This window comes from Morus notabilis, unplaced genomic scaffold (genome assembly GCF_000414095.1).
Source record: "Morus notabilis unplaced genomic scaffold, ASM41409v2 Scaffold848, whole genome shotgun sequence".
In the NCBI taxonomy this organism is placed as follows: Eukaryota; Viridiplantae; Streptophyta; class Magnoliopsida; order Rosales; family Moraceae; genus Morus; species Morus notabilis.
The window spans coordinates 58,559-76,027 of NW_010367943.1; the positions used below are offsets into that span (position 1 = coordinate 58,559).

General features: G+C 32.8%; 4 protein-coding genes across 5 annotated transcripts in view; 2 read left to right on the forward strand and 2 right to left on the reverse strand.

The window, feature by feature from the left end:
- The first annotated feature begins 642 nt into the window (after positions 1 to 642).
- LOC112094586 (F-box protein AFR) lies at positions 643 to 2,289 on the forward strand. The gene has a single exon (XM_024175903.1). It carries the CDS (start codon positions 708 to 710, stop codon positions 1,833 to 1,835), a length of 1,128 nt encoding a protein of 375 aa, XP_024031671.1. The 5' UTR covers positions 643 to 707; the 3' UTR covers positions 1,836 to 2,289.
- Positions 2,290 to 7,820: 5,531 nt separating this feature from the next.
- On the forward strand, positions 7,821 to 8,638 carry LOC21402759. The gene has a single exon (XM_024175919.1). The coding sequence runs from the start codon at positions 8,163 to 8,165 to the stop codon at positions 8,364 to 8,366; it is 204 nt and encodes a 67-aa protein (XP_024031687.1). The 5' UTR covers positions 7,821 to 8,162; the 3' UTR covers positions 8,367 to 8,638.
- A 1,310-nt stretch (positions 8,639 to 9,948) lies between these two features.
- Positions 9,949 to 13,625, reverse strand: LOC21402761 (putative peptidyl-tRNA hydrolase PTRHD1). Of its 2 annotated transcripts, none has more exons than XM_024175911.1 (2): positions 13,133 to 13,625; positions 9,949 to 10,323 (listed from the first exon to the last, which is right to left on the reverse strand). In XM_024175911.1, the coding sequence occupies exons 1-2, from the start codon at positions 13,529 to 13,531 to the stop codon at positions 10,141 to 10,143; spliced, it is 582 nt and encodes a 193-aa protein (XP_024031679.1). In that variant the 5' UTR covers positions 13,532 to 13,625; the 3' UTR covers positions 9,949 to 10,140. The 2 variants fall into 2 exon arrangements, with proteins under 2 accessions (XP_024031679.1, XP_024031680.1); XM_024175912.1 differs by lacking the exon at positions 9,949 to 10,323 and adding an exon at positions 12,689 to 12,929.
- Positions 13,626 to 16,672: 3,047 nt separating this feature from the next.
- LOC21402762 (ATP-dependent RNA helicase DRS1) overlaps positions 16,673 to 17,469 on the reverse strand; it is a 1,432-nt gene continuing 635 nt past the window's right edge. Inside the window, exons 2-3 of the mRNA XM_024175883.1 lie at positions 17,459 to 17,463; positions 16,673 to 17,246 (exon numbers count right to left, since the gene is read on the reverse strand). Of these exons, the coding sequence (XP_024031651.1) occupies positions 16,829 to 17,246; positions 17,459 to 17,463 (423 nt within the window). The 3' untranslated portion in view covers positions 16,673 to 16,828. The remainder of the gene's footprint in view (positions 17,247 to 17,458; positions 17,464 to 17,469) is intronic.

The window sequence follows — 17,469 nt, forward strand, 5'->3', positions numbered from 1 at the left end:
CCACTATTTTTTTTCTCTTCTCAGTGTGAACATTAATAATAACGTTTATTGTACTGTTGTTGGATCTATCTAGCATCTACCCACTCTTTACGAGCCTTACCAAGTCATTAACCCCAAAGGGCAAAATTTAACACCCACTTTCATTAAAACGAGTCTTAAAGTATTATTTTTTTTAAAAAACAAGCAAAGGACCAATAACATTTTGTGTTCAACTCCGGTCACTGTCGGCGGTGGCTGTATCTACTGGACCGGTTGCTCGGCTGATGTCATGTTTGCCCGGATTCCTAGTGACATTTCATTTTCTTATCCTCTTTGTTTAATCACCCCCCACACAAATTAGTCTTTTGTTCTCTCGGATTTACCGGTGTTTTTATGTCTTCCAATCTTTCCTCATTCCCATATATTCCGGCTTCTAGATTTCCTCCCCCTTTATCTTTTTTAAATCAAATGTAAAAAAAAAAAGCACCTTTAATTAGTCTTAAAACATTCACGAGCCAATAATTCATGTCACACATATACACACTGCTTTTATTGGGACCCACTATTTTGGTTAACCGCTATATACAGTATCGTACACACATTTCCACATATAAAAAAGATAATATATATATATATATTTATTTAACCTACCAAAGTGGTCATTTTATAAGTAGATCCATATACTCCATATTACCAAGTCCTTGCAACTTCATCGTTTATACACACAAATGGCAATTTCCAAACCTTCCTCAGAAGAAGAAAGTACCACTAGAAGAAGAAACGACCGTGAAAACCAGTTGATTCCGGGGCTTCCAAACGACGTCGCAGAGCTCTGTCTCCTACACGTCCCTTATCCGTACCAAGCCCTTGTCCGGTCCGTTTCGTCGTCGTGGAACAAAGCCATAACAGGCCCGACTTTTCTCAGCTATAAGAAGTCCTTATCCCTTTCTTTGCCTTACCTCTTCGTCTTAGCCTTCAAGAAATCGACGGCCAGGATTCAGTGGCAGGCGCTCGACCCCCGATCCGGCCGTTGGTTCGCCCCCCCGCCGATGCCATCCCCAAACGACGCCGTGTTTTGCCCCACGGCATTCGCGTGCGCCTCCCTGCCACGTCACGGGAAGCTCTTTGTCCTCGGCGGGGGATTGGGATTGGGATCCGATGCGAGCGTCCCCACGGGGACTACCTTGGTCTACACCTCGTCGACCAATCAGTGGTCGGAATCCGCCCCGATGAACACACCGAGGCTTTTCCTCGAGGCGGGAAACGTCGCCGGGAGGATCGTCGCCGTTGGGGGTAGCACCGCCGCCGGGGAGGCGATCAATTCCGTCGAATCGTACGACCATGAGAGCGACACGTGGACGAAGGCGACGGAGCTCCCGGCGGCGCTGAACCGGTATAGCTCGGCGGTTGTTGGTGGGAAGATGTACGTCACCGAGGGGTGGACGTGGCCGTTCATGTTCTCGCCGAGGGGGGCGATCTACGACGCGGCGAGCGACACGTGGCGGCAGATGAGGCAGGGGATGAGGGAGGGATGGACGGGGGTGAGCGCGGTGGTGGGTGACAGGCTGGTGGTGATATCGGAGCACGGGGACTGTCCGATGAAGGTGTACGATGAGGATCAGGACACGTGGCAGTACGTTGGAGGGGAGAAGTTTCCGTGTGGCGCGCTGAGACGGCCATTCGCTGTGAGCAGTCTGGATGGGAAGATATATGTGATGTCAAGTGGGCTCAATGTGGGGATTGGGAGTTTGTATGATGGAGGGAATGGGGAGGTGAAGGTGACGTGGCAGGTCCTGGCAGCTCCAACTGCTTTCCATGGATTTTCACCGTCTAGTTGTCAAGTGCTTTATGCATAAAAATATTCAAATAAAAAAAGCACTAAATTTGAAATTTAGAATATTTTGTTTTTTTTTGGAGGGTTCTGATAATTGAGATTATTTTCTTCACAGGGCGGGCAATTTTTAGTGGAGTCACATCTGTGTGTTTCTTGGCATTGTTAGGCAATTTTAAGAGAGTTTCTGATTTCAAAATGTAGTGCTGTTTAATTCCACTACATACATATATATATATATATATATATATTTATATATATATTCTCTAGCTAGTTAGCTTAGCTAGCCCTTGTTGATCATAGTGGCATCTTTGCCGGTGTGTTTGATTTAGCAGTACTTTGTTGCTAATGAACTAAACAGTGGCATCTTTGTTGTTGTTTTTAACCTGTTTATTGGCTGATTAACTTTGCTATAATTCTAGGAACCATATTGGCAGGCCCGGCTCAGGTGATTCGAGGCCTTAAGTAAAATTGTATAAAAAGACCTTTTAAAAAATTAATGCATTTTTAATTTTAAAAATATTTATATTTTTTGTTTTTTAAGCTGGTAAATTATGATTAAATTTTTAGATTCAAGAGTTGCTAAAATATATCTTAAATTTAGTAGATTGTTTGACTTATCAATTTAATAATTTCTGTTATATTGTGAATTTTAGGTATGATCTTAATTTATATTGTTAATATATATATTTCTATGATCATCATACTTTTAATTCATATGTTTCAGCTACTAAACATTGACTTATATTGGATATTTTCTATTGCTAGTTAGAAAGTAATCAAGAGCTCCTCTTTAGGATTTCATAAAAAATTTTGTTCTTCAGTTTTTTCTCTTAAATTCTTTGTATGTTAGACAAATAACAAAACTTCTATCCAAAACAAGACAATACATAAAATATGATATGAATCTCAAAGACGAAATTAAGAATAATAAAACTAGTACAAAACTATTCAAATATTGAACTAAAAACCTTCAAATTGTACTGGTGGAATTTTTTTTATTAGTGTTGGAAAATGTTAAGAAGGAAGGAATGGGAAATCAGAAATGAAAAACTTGTATTATTGGAGGTTGTTTTTCTTTTGTGAGGAAAAGAAATCTGGGTGTTTAGAGGAAAATAAGAAATATCAATATTTCAAACGGAGAATTAAGTGGCAATAATAAAAAAAAAAAATAGTAGTAGCAATTACTATTTTTTGAGATTATGCTCTGTCTCGATTACAATCTTTTATTTCCCCAAGACGCGATTAAATTTTAAAAAATTCACTTGAATACACTAAAAAATATACACAATAAGATTATTTTCTAAAAAAATTACACAAAAAAAAAGAGAGAAAAAAATTCACTTGGCTCATTGGGGGGACTAAGGCAATAGCCTTAGTGGCCTTACGCTTGAGCCGCCCCTGCATATTGGTTTCCACTTGTTTTATGTACAGCGTGGATTCCTTAAAATGTGTTGGTGTTTAAAATGTCTTTGGTAGGATATCTTAGCGGTTAATTTACTACTTGACTACGTTTTTTGTATGATATTTTAGGATTCGACCATACCAACACCAATGCACCGTATGCCATATCCCATCAAAACTCTTGGAAAGTCTTTGTGTTGCACTCTTCATTTTAATTTGTAATTATAAGTATAGTCTGACGATAAATTTACATCTTATTTCAATATAAAGTATAGAGGTTGAATCTCTCCATCCATCCTCATTTTTCTTTTTTAAATGAGACCAGTTAGTTGGAGCTTGAACCGAGGACTCAATGCATTTAAGACAACTCATGCACCCAGTAAATGCTAATTATTTGAGCTAACCTCAATTAACGAGGTAAGATTATGCACATATAACCGAGGATTTAAAAGCATTAAACTATCAGACTATATATATATATATCACATTTATTTTTTTTTTCCATCAATTGAATGATGAAAAGAAAGATAATTTGAGCTGTTGAAGAAAGTCAGCACATTGTAACTTGATAAAAGTTGAAAAAAGTTTTTGTCAATAAGATAGTTTTTAAGTCTCATCCAATTCTAAAAAGAAATGGCCAAATGTTAAGAACTTTTTTTAATATTTTTTGTAGTTTCTAATTTATGTGAAAGAAAAAGTTTTTTGTAAAAGACAAGTAAAGAAAAAAATAGAAGGGTATTGTGAAAAATGTCATTGTTAGTTTCTAGTGTAATTCAGAAAATTTCACATATTTAGTACATAAACCTCTTACCCTATAGTTTAGTAGCGTAAAGATTTTAACTATAAGTCTATAAACTACAAAAATGACTAGCAGGTGATAAACAAATTTGCTAATCTAAAAAGTAAAAAAAAATAAACAAATAAAAACTTGCTTTTAAGATATTACTTGTGATAATTGTGAATCTTAAACTCGAAGCATAAAAGGCTCATCTAAAACTTTTGTCTACAATGGCGCTTCCAGGCCAATCATGCAAACACAATCAGCTCACATATGTCAACATGCTCATAAAAATAGTTTTTTATGGCATGGCATCAAATTAGTCTTCAATCTTTTTGTAATTTGCGTGCGTGATTTGGGCAGTGGACAACTTTGACGATCACTGTCGCGCAAATGTTTATTTGGAGGCGCAGTAAAGTTGCAAAACACTTGTATTTTCTTTTTTTGATGATTGTCATATTTGTAGTACATACAAAAGCACTAAGGAGTCCAATAGAGTTCCTTTTTTCTTTTGAAAAAAAAAAAATCCCTTAATTACGCAAAAGTACTCAAGATATAACTATACAAGTAATCCAGCAAAAACATAACCATAGAAATATATAACATTATCAAGCATGCGTCAAGGCACAGTAAAAAATAAATAAATGAATTATCCGTTTAGACTTTAGTAGTGTGAATAGAATAGGTGTAATAAAATGAATTGAATTGTGATTCGAATCCGTAAAATAAACAGAATTAGTATTTTTGTCAGCGGAGTAATTAAGAACTAGTTATGATAAAAGTTGCAATTATTTTACTTATGCTTTTAAATTACTTGTAGCAAATGGTAAGATCGGGTCGTTCAAGAGAGAGAGTGCCTGTGATTGAGACTTCTAGTCCATTTGGAATTATAAGATTCGGGCAGGTATCACACTACTGATATGACTATAGGCGCATCACAGAAAAGATACGCACTATCAAAATTATTGCAAACTACTAACATTTTCTTAATTAAAAAAAATAAAAAATAAACTTCCTTGGATTTCTCCACCATTTTTTTTTTTGAAAGGTCCCCACCAATTTTTCGATAATGTAATATTACGTCGGGACTTCAAATTCTGGCACTAGTGTACATAACGTGATGAAAAGTAAAACAATAAATGACATCATTAAACTTTTTTAGTAAAATATTTTTAATTTGAATCAAAAATATTTTTTAATACAATATATTTTTGTTGATTTGAATCAAAACTTATATTTTTAATACAATATTTTCTTTAAAAAATATTTGAATATAACTTTTTCTATTATAGTATTATCTTTTATATGAAACTATATCATATATGCACAACGATAATCATTGAAGGCCCTAACATCATAAAACGATAATCCAACCATGAAAGTTCTAAATATATGTGACCTTATATCGTCTAGTATTTAAACTGCTCCAATTATGTAAAACTCTTTGGAAAATTTAGAAAATATGCTCCCTTCAATTCTTTTCTTTAGTTTTACATCCCACTTTTTTCTCGTTTAGAATTATATTCATCTTAATTTGATTTTAAACTTAGTAAAACATTTATACTTTATGTTTTTGTTGCCCTAGAAATCTCCTTCTCTCTCTCCGTAGTAACAAGAGTCGAAGTATGAAATCACAGGCATGGCAAAGCACAAAGTGAACATTGAAGCAAGCAATGGATGTGGTCTCCAATATTGGCGCATCGCATTCTAGTCGGCCTCATCGACACTCTCGGTGCTGAAGTTACGCCTCACTAGATCACCCCCACTGACAATGAAATCTCACAACTCACAAGAAATTATTTGATTCCGCATTCACAAATTGGAAGATAGCATGTGATAAAATCTTCCGCTAAAAAAACTCACTAGTTCACCAGTAGATGACCGGTGGTCACCCAATAGCTTCAACCATTGGTGTCATCAATTACCAGTGGTCAGCCGATCACCCATCGACTATGGCGACTAACACCGAGAAATGACCGATGATCATCATCCAATGCGTGACTTAACGCGATAGGTGACTATCTTCTAATTTTGATGACCGACTTCAGTGGTTCTCATCCAACGATTTAGACGACTGACAATGATGATCAGTGGTCACATTTTGACTTCTGCAATCGAGTTTTGCAGATGACCAGCGGTCATCCTGTGAGTGACTCTAACAACCGATAAAAACCCACTCTAACGTGACAAACAGTAAAAGGATTGTAATCAACATACGAACATAAAAAATCAAAGAACAAGAAAAGGCATCGATGTAATAATGGTTAAAAAAAAAAAGAGTCAACTTTTGAGGAGATTCTCTAGTACACAGGTGTACAGGTAGATCAGGTTTTTCTAATTGTTAGATCTACATACTTTTTGATTTTTATGTAATTTTATATAGATATGATAGACAGAAAACATGACCTACCAGTATGTTAACGTACCGTAAAAGGTCCCTAAGTTTTGAAGGAGACCTCCTATAATTTACTTTCTCATTAAGATCCTCTATTTTGAGTAAATCTATATGTATAAAAGTCTTAATGCGTAACGAGCGCTCCTTCGGCCACACAAGTGGCCGTTTTGTTCGCCCGTTTTTTCCCTTGTTCTTAACCCTTATTTATTTTTTATTGCATTCTTCTCCTTTTTTCATGTTTTTTTTTTTCACTTCTTAAACTATTTTTCTTTTCTAATTTCTCAATTCAAATATTTGTTTACAAATATATCCCTACTTAAAATATTTTTACTATAATCCTCTATATATGTTAGACTTGTGTTTGACTAATTTCATTGTTAGGTTTTACTCGAAAATAATTTTCTCAAAAGTACTTTAAATCAAACTTTTTTCTGCTTCTCATAGGTACACCCTAATTAGTTTTTTATTTAGTTTGTTTTAAAATATTTTTATATTTAAAAAAATAACTACTCATAAAATAATTATTCTCAAATATGCGCTTATTTAAACATCTTTTTTCTTCTCAATAACTCAAATATATTTAATATTATTCAACTCTTGTATAAGATGCCATTGCACATAGGGATATAATTTTACTTGAAAATCTATTTACCTGCCAGGGAGTCTCTCCTTAAATGGGCTAAAAATCTGGTTTAAATAGAGTCGGATTGAGAATGGGTCAAAGTTTTAACCTGGCCGCAGAGCGGGAGCAAAATTAAAGATTCTCAATTCTATTCCCCCATTTACCTATCATGTTTAATTATATCCTATAATTTCTAAAATAAATATATTTGTAAAATATACTAAATTAAGTATAATATATTACATAATATATACATATATGTGAAAATTCGAAACTACGGTTTCTTTTTTTCTTTTTCTTTTTTTGCTTAAAATTTTACATAGTTGTATTAATTCATTAATTACTTTTTATAGGGTACCACGAGTATATATCTCAAACTCATGACGAAAAAACTTGCCCCATACCTGTCAATTTTATTCGTGTTAGTTAAAAAGAAATAGCGAGTGTTTTTATTGACAAAAAAACCACTCTATCTCAAAACCGCCTCATTGCTCCGTCGCCATCGTCACATGCGCGGTGCGCATGGCTAATAACTAGTCCTAGGAAAAGTCTGAACAACAAAAGAAAAACCTTAAAACCTTATTCAACTCAAATCATATTATTACAATATTTTTTTTTATAAAAATTTAAATTTAATATTTTTATCAAAAGTGTCATTCTCTTACATCCTTACAAAATTATGTAACCGGAAACGTGTCTGTCGGTTCCACAAGACCGTGTATGACATAAGAATTACACGTGGGTGATGATGTATTAAAAACTTCATATTTTCCACACACACACACACAAAAAAAAAAAAAAAAAAAAAATCTTTCTTCTTACTAGCGGTCCTAAGTTTGAGAAAAGCCTCAACTCGTAAAAATGGAATATATAAAGAGGAATTTTCTAGATACGCGCTTTCGCACATAACTTTCCTTCAACCCAAACAACAACAAGAAAAATCTCCAGTCCCACCTATATTCTTCCAGAATCTTTCTCTTCTATAAATCGGAAAATCCCCAATTCCTTGGGACCATAAAAATTGGCGTACTCTAATTTCGCGGCAAACAAACAATCAATTAGAACTTTTCCGATCAAAAGCCCCAAATAAGCTTTCAGATATACATACATATCAAACAGCAATCGAGGAAGAGATTTGTGGGGGAATCACGCGATGTGTTTGGTGTTCGTGTGCGACGAGGACGAGCGAGTTCTGTCGAGGCAAGTGGCGCCGGGGGCGTGTCCCTACTGCGGAGGGATGATTCAGGCCATGGACGTGGAGAGCCAGTGGAGGTTCTGTTTCCTTCCTCTTTACTGGAAAACCAAGCGCAAGTTCTATTGCTCTGTCTGTGCTAGACGCTTGGTTCTTCAATATTGATCATCTAAAGTCTAAACTGAGTTTTTGGTTTTTTTTTTTTTGGTTTTTTGTTTTTTTGCTATTAATTTCTGGTTTTAGTGACGTTGTTTGTATATAATTATACTCTAGCGAGTTGTTGTGATGGAAGGATTTTTTTTTGGTTCTACAGTGTTGTAATAGAAGTGTTTTAACTTTTGGTCTGGATTGTTGAAATTTCTGCATTTTCATTGCAGATTTCAAGCCAAAGCTAGTACTCTGTAATATTGTAAGAAATATCAGCTTAAGTTCTTCCACCGTTTTTTTTTTTTTTTTTTTTTTTTTTCAGTTTTGTGAGCTAAACAAACGAACATAACTTACATTGTTTTCTATCAAAAATTTATATATATATATATATTTACAAAAATTTCGTTTGTAACTAACCATCTAGTGGAAACTCTTGTACACGTATCTCTTATGCTAAGTTTGGTAGGAAGAAAAGAAAATAAGTTAGAAAAGAAATATGGAAGTGATAGAAAATAGCAATGATGGAAAAGAAATTAATTTTCTTTTATGTTATTTAGTATGAGAAGATGGAAAGAAAATGAGCTTACTTTCACTTGTTTGGTATTGAAAGTTAAATTGAGAGGAAAGAAAAAATTTTACTTGTAAATTATTTTTGTACTCTTAAATTTTTTGCTTAGATGTTGATGGAGAAAAGAGTAGCTTAGTAACTTTGTTCACTTTAATGAGTTATCTTTATTTTTCATCTCATTTTCTGTCCACTTGTGGAATGAAAAAAAATGGCGGGATCCATATGTATTATTTTTTATTCTATTTTCTCTTCATTTCTCTTTTCTCTCCTATCAAACAACCTATATTTTTATTTTTCCTCTCAAAATCCCTCAATCTTCTTCTTTCCTTCTACTTTTCTTTCCTACCAAACATACTCTTACGGTTAGTTCTTTCCAGACAAAAAAAAAAAGAAATGAAAAAAAGACTGGTTACTTCTTAAGAATGAGATGGCCAGAAAAAGCAGCGATATTTAGATGAAAAAGAAAAAGAAAACAAAGAAATATTAATTGCATTTTCTTCAAGTTGATAATATACCGGATCAAGACATCAAGTGTCGAGGAGGCTTTCTCTATGCCCTCATTTTATCTCCTGTCCATTGATGAAAATGTCTACGATATCGTCGAGGTTTTCACGATATTATTTATATTTTAAAGTTTTTCACAATATTATTCATATTTTAAAAGTCTTGATATAGATATAAAATTTTAAAGTTTTTCACAATATTATTCATATTTTAAAGTCTTGATATAGATATAAAAGAAAATATATTCTTCTTAATGTGTCCATAAAATATCCGTAATATCTAAAAAATTCATAAAATCTGTAAATATATGTGAATATCCGTAAATATTCAGGATATTTTTTAAAATGTCCACAAAATGTCTAAAAACCTTAAAAAAAATTTTATAATAAAAATCAATTTTCTAACGCATTTTTTCATATTTTTTCAATTAATTAATTTTCTCAATTGAAATACAAATGGTGAAAACCTTCCAAGAGAGGCATTCCTTCCATCAAACATCATCACATTCATGAACTTTTCTTCTATATATACTCGATAAAGCCGCCTCCCAAGACGCATTCATTTAAATTTTAGTGTAGCAACCAACCTGACGGTGGAAGAACAAAAATCCTAACAAAAATGGTACGAGGAGAAGCGTACAATCTAAGCCAAAATTCGGTTGTCTAGCCAACGAAGTTATGTGATGAATTAAAGGGTATGAATAATGAGATCAATAATCAATCACTTACAGAGCTTCAACTTCTTAAAATATGACGATACAATGGATTTGGGGTAAGGTTTTGTAGCAAGACATGTTGGAAAATTCTCAGGTTGTTCAATCCAAAGTTTATGTGCTATGCCACCAGATTTCAGCTTTTCTGATAAGTTCAAGATTTGGGTCTCTCCCTTCACCTCAAGAGTAACCTGAATGTTCAGAAAATAGATTATTGTCTGTACTTTTATAAAACTAACTTCACACTAATACTCCACCACACACAATATTATTCATACATGAGATTTTACTCAAATGAACATAAGATAACAACCAGGAATAAAAACATCATCAGTTGTGACTCTTGATTTGTAGTGTAAATTCTTGTTGGTCCAACAGACATAAAATAAGGGGAAATGACCATTAGACTCCCATAATTTACTTCGTAAATATCCTCCTTATTAGATAATCTTAGGCAAACAAGCTGAATAAAAAAAGACGTTTCATATTAGGGGCGGATATCACCCGGGTAAATAAGGAGTATTACATGCATACTAAGAAATATTGGAAAGTGAAGAACACCAATCGAATTATATTCGTAAGGAAAACACCAAACTAAGGGAATTGGTGAAATTACAAGTTCTACTAGAGAGAGAACGACAGAGCACACCCATAGAACGAGTTCATGTTCTAGCAAGTGGCCACTGGCCAAGGAAGGTATAAAATTATTGAGAAGATTTTCAGAAAAGAAGCCTTCAATTTGAATATAGTTTTTGAACATCCAGCCCTAGCTAATCATGTTCTTTCATTATATTTCTTTTATATTGCATCATTACATTTTTATAGCAGTCCTTGAAAAATTTTTGAATGTTGAAATCTTATTTTTAAGAGAAGGATCACTATGAAATTCTTGTGACGCCTCTAAAAGGAATCTGGAGAGAAGATGTGGTTATGAACAAGCTTATTATTATTTTTTGTTTTTCAATATCCTCAAACCAAAGTCAAAATGACTTTTAATAATAATAATAATAGTTAAAAAAAAATCAAACGATCGTCCAAGTTACTCTCTTATTTCCTACGCCACCAAAGTCTGAGACTCTGAGTGCATCTTCAAGAACATAGTTGAAGACAAGCTTCAAAGATGGCCTAAGGCTTAGAATGTGAAATCTCCAGCACATGGCTTTTCTCTTTTTACTCTTTATCTCTTGAACGTGCTCTGTTTCTCTCTCTTGGTGGAACTAGGAACTCGAATTCGGCTTTCTCTTTACTATATTTGTGATTTAGGCATGTTCTACCTCCTTATTTCAGGAAGACGTCTACCCCTATTCAGATAAGGGGACTCAGATCTAAGAACTCGTCCCAATTCCTATCCAACCAATCCCTCATTGTCACATCATTTAAAACTCAAACAACATTTCACAAAGATAGCCTTTTCTTTTCCATTTCTTTTATTTTTCTTTATCCATTCATGATTTTACTCAGCCTCTTCAATCATTTTTTAACAAACCTCTAATGAGAGCATAATCATAATCGACTTTCAATTGGGTAAGTCAATGGGTAGGGCTCTATAACTTGTTAAAAGCATTGCTTTTGCCATCAATGATTATTTAGGTTGAGCAGCTCGTCTAAGCCACTAGAAGTGTGAAATTGACAGTTGAAGCAAGGCATAGGTTGGGATCCCATCATTTCTTTCTGGTAAAATGCCATATCAAGCCTTTGAGTTTTGACTAAAAATGTTGAAAGTCTACAATGGGGTCTTCCTTCCCTTTTTTCCTTCATTGTTTACCGGTTTACAAAATAGTAATTATATCGTTTCTCCTCTCTTTTCGATTGTTTTGAATTTTTTTTTTGTTCATTATTATTATTATTATTATTAAATCTACAAGCAAAAGGAACCATAAAGATGGAAACCAACTTTGTTCGGAACAAAGAAGTCAATGGAGACGTTTAGAAAACAAACCGCCAACTCTGTTAAATGTTAAAATGAATTTTCAGTGACACGCAAGTGGGGATAGGTTGGACATGAAATGGGAAAGGAATTCCTAGATAGAGGCTCTCATTCCCAGGTTAAGAGACTTACTAGAAGACTTCCAGTACAAGTAGCTTCTAAATTTTATTTTTAGAGCTTCTAGTAAAGCTAACTTGGGGACATTAGTGGATCTATGGATCACTAGCTCCAACAGTTAAGCCCGAACCCAATTATCTCATACTTGATTGTGCTTACGTTGTTAATCTTGTAACTATATCAAAAGCCAAATTTGCACTGGAAAATTTGTACTCAATATAACAAGTGATTTTGCAGTGACAAATTGACACATACAAGACTATCATTGTATGTAAAGCAAAGAGAAATGTCATTTCACATATTGCAATACGGAGCCCATTTTCTATCATTAGAAAACTTATGATTTTTTTTTTTTTGAACTTTTTTTTTTCATGGAGAATAGGGCCTAGGATTGTTCACAACCTCACACACACACACAACAGTCAAAATCCAGAGAAAATTTTCAATCACACAAATCACAACAACACAGAATATGTTAAAAGTTTCAAAACAAGAATACATTTGTAGGTTGCATAAATATATTTCGACAAACAGAAACCAAATCAGCAATATTTGGGAAGAAAAATACATGCCCATATTTCATCTTCTAGCTTCTAGTCTGCCAAGAAGCAGAACAAATCAATTATATACAGCTTATTCCAAAAAAAAAAAAAAAATGTTAGTTCTCGTTTACTCAGTTTAGCTAGCTGAAAACAGGTTGATGCAGGTTTCTATTGCCTTGGGATGTTAAAATAAACTATCCAGAATCAAATCCTACGATAAACAAAACAAAAGCAATTACTCTGGCAGGCAAAAATAACAACCTTTCAAAAACAGCTACTGAAAACTACCAAACAACAAATTCCACATTTTGACCTTTTAAAAGACCAAGCAAAAACCAACGAATTCATTCCACACAACAAAGCAACAAAATTCAAAAACGAAATTGCTTAGCATTTTTTAGGGTTCTTCTTTACCTTGTGCATAGAATCAATGTTGTCGGGGCTACAATACTGGACTGTGTGAGGATCCTCTCTGCTGAGCCAAACGGCGGCGACGGAGGCGTGGCAGCCCTGCGTGACCACGCTCCCAAGCGGCCACGTGTCGATCAGATCTCGCCGGAGCACCACGTACTGGACCAGGACGTCGGAGCCGTCGGCCTTCTCGGCGCCGTCCTGGGAAGAAGGGACAGCGCTCGAATCGGCGGCGGGTTGGCTCATGAAGATCGGGCCGAGTCGACTCAGCTGCGGCTGAGTCGTCGCGGTCGAGTTGGCGGAGAGGGAGAGCCGAGTGGCGTGGAGTGTGGAGAAAAGGAAGTGTGTTTGGGAGGCAGTTGAAGGAAAACGAAATGGTGCCACGCGACACGCCATGGTCATGATAAAAATCTATTTTCAATGTTGGAAATTTTCCATTTTGTTAACGAGAGTAATTAATATTATTGGTCCCATTCTTAACTTATATGGTTTATGCTGTAATCTCAACTGGATAAAATACCAAGAACTGTAAGGAATGAGAGCAAATAGGTTCAAAACCAATTCAACCAAATGCACATTCAAAGGCCAGTGTGAATCGGGCTCATGGGTTCAAACTTTAAAATAAACTTTTTTGTATGGATGACTCTGAACCTAGTGTGTTTGGTAAATCAGTCTTTGATCTAAAAATTTTGACAATGGACTAATGTAAATACTAATACTAATGGTATATTTGTCATTAAAAAAATGTGAAAATGACATAAAAAAAATAAAAGTGTTATTTTTATTTATGCTCTAACACACAATGTTATTTTAAATGTTAAATTAATTTTTGTTATAATCATTAAGCATTTAGAAATTGTAAAAGTAAATTTTAAATTTTTTAAAATGATTTGAAATTGCAAATGTTGTAATATGATTAAATAAAAAAATAAGCATATTAACTTATAGCAATCAAATGCTAAATTTGCATATGTATATTTAGTAGTAAATTTTGCACCAAATATAACATATAGTATATTCAAAATAGAGAATAACATTTAATTTAAGAGTAGTTTTTCTACTTAAATATTAAAATATAGTGTTGTTATACTAATTTAGCATTGTATTAGATATGCTCTTAGCTTTAACAACACAACAGAAACCCACAACTTATTATGGTCTTCCACAAAGTCCCAAGCTAGTTAATAGAGCAGTGCAAGATTAGAATTTGTAAACCTTCTAAACCCAGCCCACCACATTATTTGAGCTCGCAAATACTTTCCCAATCAAAAGCAAGGAACGATCTTAATGGGCATTACCAGACCACCAAAACTTAGGAATAATCGCATCTAGCTTATCCATCACCCATACAGGCCATCGTATGAGCCACCATTTGATAAGAGTAGCTTTATTTACATAGGAACAAAGCTATGCTTGCCACCCCCGTTTGGTAAAAGGATTCGTTCACTGATTCGAATCATGATTCGTGGTTCGCTATAGTATTTTATCTCATAAAAAATACAAGTAAATCAAAAATAATTCTAATAACGTGGTTCTAATCCATGAACCAAACGGAACTCGAATCACAACTTGAACTATTATATTTAGCATTGCTCCTTAATGCATTCACTTCCAACATCCAATTCTAAGACCCTGCCCGAAAAATTTTCAGGAGAAAATAAAATATTTCGAGTGATTCATTACAAGACCCGATCACAACTCAAAAGATCTTTTGAAATCTAAATCTCTTCTTGTCTAATATTTTAAGAAATTTTCTCATGCATGACATGTCCTTTTTTTTACTATCGATAGTTCCTATTATTTTTACGTTGGATCAAATTTCAACAGCTAGATATGTAATTGTGGTAGTTATGTGTGGCACTTGATAAATTTTTAACATTGACACGTAAATCAAACTGTTCAAATATAAATCCGACGTTTAAAAAGCAGTGATTACCGGTACTTAAAACATATCCTACCAGAAAAGTTCATATTCTATGGCTTAGTTTGGTAGTGCTGTAGATTTTGAAATATTACTTTTAACTGTGCTGAAAGAAGAATCAGCTATTACAAAAAGCAGCTGAGTGTTTGGTAAACTATAATTATAGTAGCTGTGTTGGTTTTAAAATCAACGTAATAGCGTTTGGTAAATTATGAAGTTGAATTGCTGTAAATAGTTAAAAATTACGACTATATTATATTATAATATAATATATATTTATTATTATATTTAATATAATAAAAACTATTATTATATAATAAATTATATAATTATAATATAGAATATAATAATATTATTAAAATAATAAACTGAAATAATTAAAAATTACGATTAGATTATATTATATTATACTATAAAATAATATAGAATTACAATATAATGTATATTTATTATTATATTTAATGTAATACAATAAAACTATTATTAAATAATATATTATATAATAATGATATAGAATATATTAATATTATTAAAATGATTAATATAATTACAATATTATAAAACATATTATAATATTACAAAAGAAATAATAATATTTCAATTATATTATAATTAAAAATTATAACTATATTATATTATATTATATTATATTATATTATTATTATAATATCATATTATATGATAAAATAATAATATTAGAGTTATTAATATAATTATGATATTATTTGTTATAATAATATTATTATATTATATTATTATTATATTATATTATGAGTGAATTTTAAATTAGGAAGATTGTCAATTTTAAATTTTATTAGGGGTATTATGGGTATTATGAAAGTTTTATTAATTGTACTATGCTGATTTCTGCACAATTTAAAAGTTAAAGTTGTGCTACTTCTGATTTTGGCTGTAGATTATTAAAAAATTATTAAAAAAACACTTTTGAGAAGATTTACCAAACACTAAAATTAATTTTTACTACAAACAGAAACTAATTTTACAATTAAAAAGCAATACCAAACTAAGGATATGTCTATTCACGTTTTTTATAAGCCGAGTCTGAATATGATCACAAATAAAGAAAGCACCTATCGCTTGTCCTCTGCTTTTAGTCTTTATCCTTCTTCTCAATGAGAGAAAAACAATATATCTAGGACTCCTATTTATATACTATAACCATCATTTATTTATTTTTTCTCAAAACATAAAATTTAAAAATCATTGCTCATCATTTCTCTGTCTTTCCCCCCAAAACACAATATTAAAAAGACCATACTCATCATTTCATTGTTTTTTCCCCAAAACATAATTTAAAAAAAAAAAAAATCAGATATAAAAAGTTTACCTGCAATACAATAGAGGCAATATAAACGTTATATTATCTAATCATATAAATAACACCCGATTTTTAACTTTAATTTTGTCCGGTATTTTAATTTTTTAGTGAATTTTTAATGAAATTATGCTATTGCCTTAAAAAAGTAAGGGTAATTTTTGCAAATTAAAAAAAAAGTAAGGGCATATGTGTCTTTATCCTGCAAATGCCCCCACATCGCATTATAAAAAAAACCTAGTCCACATCACCCACTAATGTCTATCCATATCTTTTCGCATTAAAATTTCCAAAATAAAGAAGAACTATTATATATGTCTCATTTAACATTTGCCCTTTTTTTCTTCAGTGGGCATTGAAAACACTCAACCCACCAGAAAAAATAAAATAAAATAAAAGGAAATAAAAAAAATAAAAATAAAAAAGAGGCTAAAAAGCTGTTCTAGTTTTGATGATGATCCTCTTCATCTACGAGTCTATTATGCTCTTGCAGATGTGACAGGGAGAAACAACTCCTTGTCTTGAAACTCTTGAGCCTCTTCTCATTAAACTTTGGCAAACCAAAACGACATGATTCGTCATCACTGTCGCTTTCTTCTTCTTCTTCTTTTTCTTGGCTTTCTTCATGTTCCTCTTTTTCAGCTTGGTTTTCTTCATCATTCTCTTTGAGGGTCAAAAGGGGCATGGATTTTGGGTTTGCCCAACTGTAAAATGACTTCTTTGACCACTTTGAAGCAATCAGAATTCTCCTCCTTTTGTTCAATGGATTCTCTCTCTTAACAAGATCATTCGCTGTGCTCACATCTGACAGATTCGCAAACGACTTTGATTTTCCAGAAAAGTGGTTCGATAATCCCCTCCTGCATAACAATAATTACAAAAAAAGTCCCAATTAACACAAGAAAATTAAGAAATTAGCAATTCTCAATTTTAAAAAATAATAATAAGACAAGTTTTCGGTGATAGATCTCTATTCCGACAACATTATCAAACAAACATATATTCGGACATAAATCTAATAAAATTCAATTTTTTTGTTTAAAGAATTGATTTTTTTTAAAAAGGAAATTACTTGATCGGAAG

Excerpts from the sequence above, each read along its gene's own strand:
- LOC112094586 (XM_024175903.1), top strand. The coding sequence starts at position 708 with ATGGCAATTTCCAAACCTTCCTCAGAAGAAGAAAGTACCACTAGAAGA.
- LOC21402761 (XM_024175911.1), bottom strand. The coding sequence starts at position 13,531 with ATGACCATGGCGTGTCGCGTGGCACCATTTCGTTTTCCTTCAACTGCC. Across the intron at positions 10,324-13,132 it reads ACATTGATTCTATGCACAAG|GTTACTCTTGAGGTGAAGGG; the intron begins GTAAAGAAGAAC and ends CTGAACATTCAG.
- LOC21402759 (XM_024175919.1), top strand. The coding sequence starts at position 8,163 with ATGTGTTTGGTGTTCGTGTGCGACGAGGACGAGCGAGTTCTGTCGAGG.